The 3,403-nt window shown below is 34.8% G+C and overlaps 1 protein-coding gene across 1 annotated transcript; it reads left to right on the top strand.

Annotated features, from left to right (window-relative positions):
- The first annotated feature begins 212 nt into the window (after positions 1-212).
- Positions 213-2,556, top strand: LOC140321363 (protein Noxp20-like). Its single transcript, XM_072398149.1, has 4 exons — positions 213-395; positions 1,276-1,415; positions 2,000-2,072; positions 2,416-2,556. The coding sequence occupies exons 1-4, from the start codon at positions 228-230 to the stop codon at positions 2,482-2,484; spliced, it is 450 nt and encodes a 149-aa protein (XP_072254250.1). The 5' UTR covers positions 213-227; the 3' UTR covers positions 2,485-2,556.
- The last annotated feature ends 847 nt before the right edge of the window (positions 2,557-3,403 follow it).

Consider the following 3,403-nt stretch of genomic DNA (forward strand, 5'->3'; position numbering starts at 1 on the left):
CTACAGATATTTAATGTTAACTAATGATAATGTTTACTAATAAGGACATTGTAACAAGAATGGTGCATTTCTTTGTAATCAGTTTTCATATGTTAAAATACTGTAAAGTGTAAATATTCGTTTTGGTCATTTTTTAACGTTGAGCTTTGTCTTTTTTTCGAATGTCCTATTCATTCCCTTTTAGCATTTAATATGAGATTTTGTTAAATCATGTAGTGCATTCCTCTATGCAGGCCAGAAAGAAAGCCCACGACTGGTTGTCTACAGAACGTCTGTGTTTAGAGGAGCAGTCAAAGAACCTGGAGGCAGGTGGTCAAGAAGTGACGGAGATTATAAACCAAGAGAGCACTGAAGAAGGACTTGTAGCTGAACCCCAGAAAAGTATCACCACTGAAGTAAAAATGAATAACTTCTCCTGTTTTCTGAAATAACACACATACATACAATTCTAATGTAGTAAAGCAAAATAAATATTTATTGAGTAATATTCTGCTTAAAATAATATCTGCCAAACACTTTTTATTGTGTGTTTGCACTTTATGGTGTTAGCTCGAACCTTTATCTGGATGGTGTTGTGGCTCATGGCACCCACATCCCAAAACATACTAGTAGGTAATTGTTAACCATTAAAAATAGGTGCATGAAATAGAAATTACACATCAGACATCCAGCCTTTAGGCTGACCATAGCCTTAAAACCTTTTCATTCTGGCCCAGAGAACTAGTTTTTTACCTATAAAAGTTATGCATACCCTCCAAAACTCATTTGTTGGTGATGTATGAAAAATAACATCATGAACAGTTATGTCTATCTTGCTGAGTGATGAGTAAATAACAAACACAACATATATAAAAAAGGGTAGGATCAGGTTTATTGTGTGATTGCATGGAAGTCTGTATCCTGCATACACCTGTATGTTTTAATAAAAAGTTACTGCTTGAAACTTTCTTTGTTCTGGGTGAGTAGGATAGATAGTACAAATCAGACATTGGAGAGACCACTAAGAAACCAGTATAATCAGCAATGATATAATCCATAATTTCTCACTTTATATTTTCTTCAGGAGGTTTAAAAGAGCATTAGATACATAGGCATGTCACACAGACATTCATATAAAGCAGAGGCCTTTTTTATTTTATAATCCCTGGAACAATTTGGTTACAAAGCAACATTTCTAAACCTAAACTTTGTCTTTTTTAAATAAATAGAGAAACATTTTGTTCTGAATCTGAATTTACATGGCATTAAGAACTCTCTCCCATGTGATGTGATCAGGATGTGTACATGACGTCTATTGAAAGCCTGGCTGAAATCACTGCCCGCTGCATCGAACAGCTTCACAAAGTAGGGGAGTTGATCCTTCATGGACAGGACATAGAAAAGCCAGTGAAGGACCAAGCTGTTGTATTAACAAAGTGAGTGGAACAGATGTGTATCATTGTTTATACTGTTGATGTATGTTTTCTGCAATAATTGGTTTTGGTAAATCAGAAAAGATCAGAATTAGAAGCCTACATTTGGATATCATGAAGATATATAAGTATTGTATGTAGACAATAATTGAAAGGTGGCAAATGCCATTTATTTCCTTCACTCAGTCTGCAGTCTTTCTATGGTATTCCTCTTCTACGGTCAGGCTTGTTCTTTTTAGTCACTTGTCCCTAGAACCTGGTGGAATTTAATAAAATATTTAATGAAAAAGAAGTATACTCATAGTGTAACTGTAATCACTGGATAATATAGCATAAAAATAAGTTCCGTAGAGTATTGTGTATTATATTGTTGACATTTGCCTTTTATCCTATGCTCCAACTTCATTCTGTTGCCATTTTCTGATTGTCTTCCAAAACTCCAGTCTTTATCATTGCTCTGCATAAACACCACCTGCCTTGACCAATTGGTGTCTGAAAAAACAAAATTATCTGATCCCAGCAAATGCTTTATAATAGGTATGTGGGGATTACATGTTTTTTAACATATTTTTTGCATATTCCTTTAGGTTAACAAGTGCTATGTGTAAAGAAGTAACGTCATTATCAATGAGGTTTTCTGACTGTCTGACCACTGTTGGGGTAAGTGTTCAGTATTGGTTTTGTTTTAGGTTTCAAGAAAAATAACATTTATCAAAAACTTGGCTCCATTCATAGTTTCATTTTAGAGACACTTGCTTATTATAAAAGTACACTGTTGTTTCACTATACACATTCAATGCTTTCCTCCACAGTATTGCAATAGGAAGCTTTTTGGTTCATTCTGGCTCACACTATACCTAAAACATATTTTTTAACAATGAAGTTGTGCTGCTTTCAGGTAATACTAAATGCACAGTTTGATTTTACATTCTGTGATTATTGGAATTTTGATATGTGATTATTGTGGGAATATGGGAAGTGATACAGAATATTTGTTTTACAGAGCAAACTCAAGGCAGAAGTCTTGAATCCTATGATCAACAGTATACAACTGGAGGTAACTGCACACTAGGTTTCTTCATAAAAATGTGATTTTTTTTTATTACTCTTCAAAACAGATCACCCATATTTATTTTAAACTGATCACCCTCCTATTTATATTTGGTGTTAAACACAACAGAAAGCAAAGGAAATCCACACAATGGGTGGGACAGATAGCATTAAAAACAATTTTTTTGTAGAATGAGGCAGGTTTAGGACGCTGGTAGTGTCTTGCTGCTCTCTACATGAGCCTCTAGCCTTATCCAGGCCTGACATTATAGGAAATGGTAGCATTTAATCCTGACCTGCCACACCATATCGGATAAACAAATACATGTTTTGGCTAGACCTAAATTGCACAATTGCATTGTGTGAAATATGTTACTTTTTGAGAAATCGTAGTAATCCCTAAAAGTAATTGAATTATAAACTATAAATAATTATAAGATGCAGACATTGTAGTTAAGGATAGCCATAGCATGCAACAACCCAGAAACACAAATGATGGTGGCAAAGGAGAAGGGGAATCCTCTGTGTACTTAATAAATAAAAAAAACTGTATCTTATGAATATTAGCAAAATCCATTACTAGAGGAAGCTATTCATCTGTTTTTGTAGTATGATTTATTCTTCTCTAATTCGTAAAATTATCTATAGATGCCAGGGAGGTTTTGCTTAGTCTTCCCTTGCATCAGTGCTGCTTTTGGTTTGTCAGTGTCTGAGTTAAAGGCACACTTGCAATTATTATTGTTGGAAACGAATTGTCCAACCGTTGGAACCATTTGTCCAATAATCGTTAAAAAAAAAGTGCACAACGACTGGCCAATGAAAGAGGAATGTTGCTGGAAATGAATGACCGTCCTGGCAGATCTGATTGGATGACGATTGTTCGCTATCTATTGTGTGTACAGTCAGTCAGTGATCATGGATGCTTATGTGATACACCTTCT

Source organism: Pyxicephalus adspersus, unplaced genomic scaffold (genome assembly GCF_032062135.1).
Source record: "Pyxicephalus adspersus unplaced genomic scaffold, UCB_Pads_2.0 Sca2940, whole genome shotgun sequence".
In the NCBI taxonomy this organism is placed as follows: Eukaryota; Metazoa; Chordata; class Amphibia; order Anura; family Pyxicephalidae; genus Pyxicephalus; species Pyxicephalus adspersus.

What these genes read in the sequence shown, in the direction of transcription:
- LOC140321363 (XM_072398149.1), top strand. Translation starts at nt 228, where the DNA reads ATGCAGGCCAGAAAGAAAGCCCACGACTGGTTGTCTACAGAACGTCTG. An exon ending in AGAAAAGTATCACCACTGAA is followed by an intron (nt 396 to 1,275) that starts GTAAAAATGAAT and finishes TGATGTGATCAG; the next exon opens with GATGTGTACATGACGTCTAT. An exon ending in ACTGTCTGACCACTGTTGGG is followed by an intron (nt 2,073 to 2,415) that starts GTAAGTGTTCAG and finishes TTTGTTTTACAG; the next exon opens with AGCAAACTCAAGGCAGAAGT.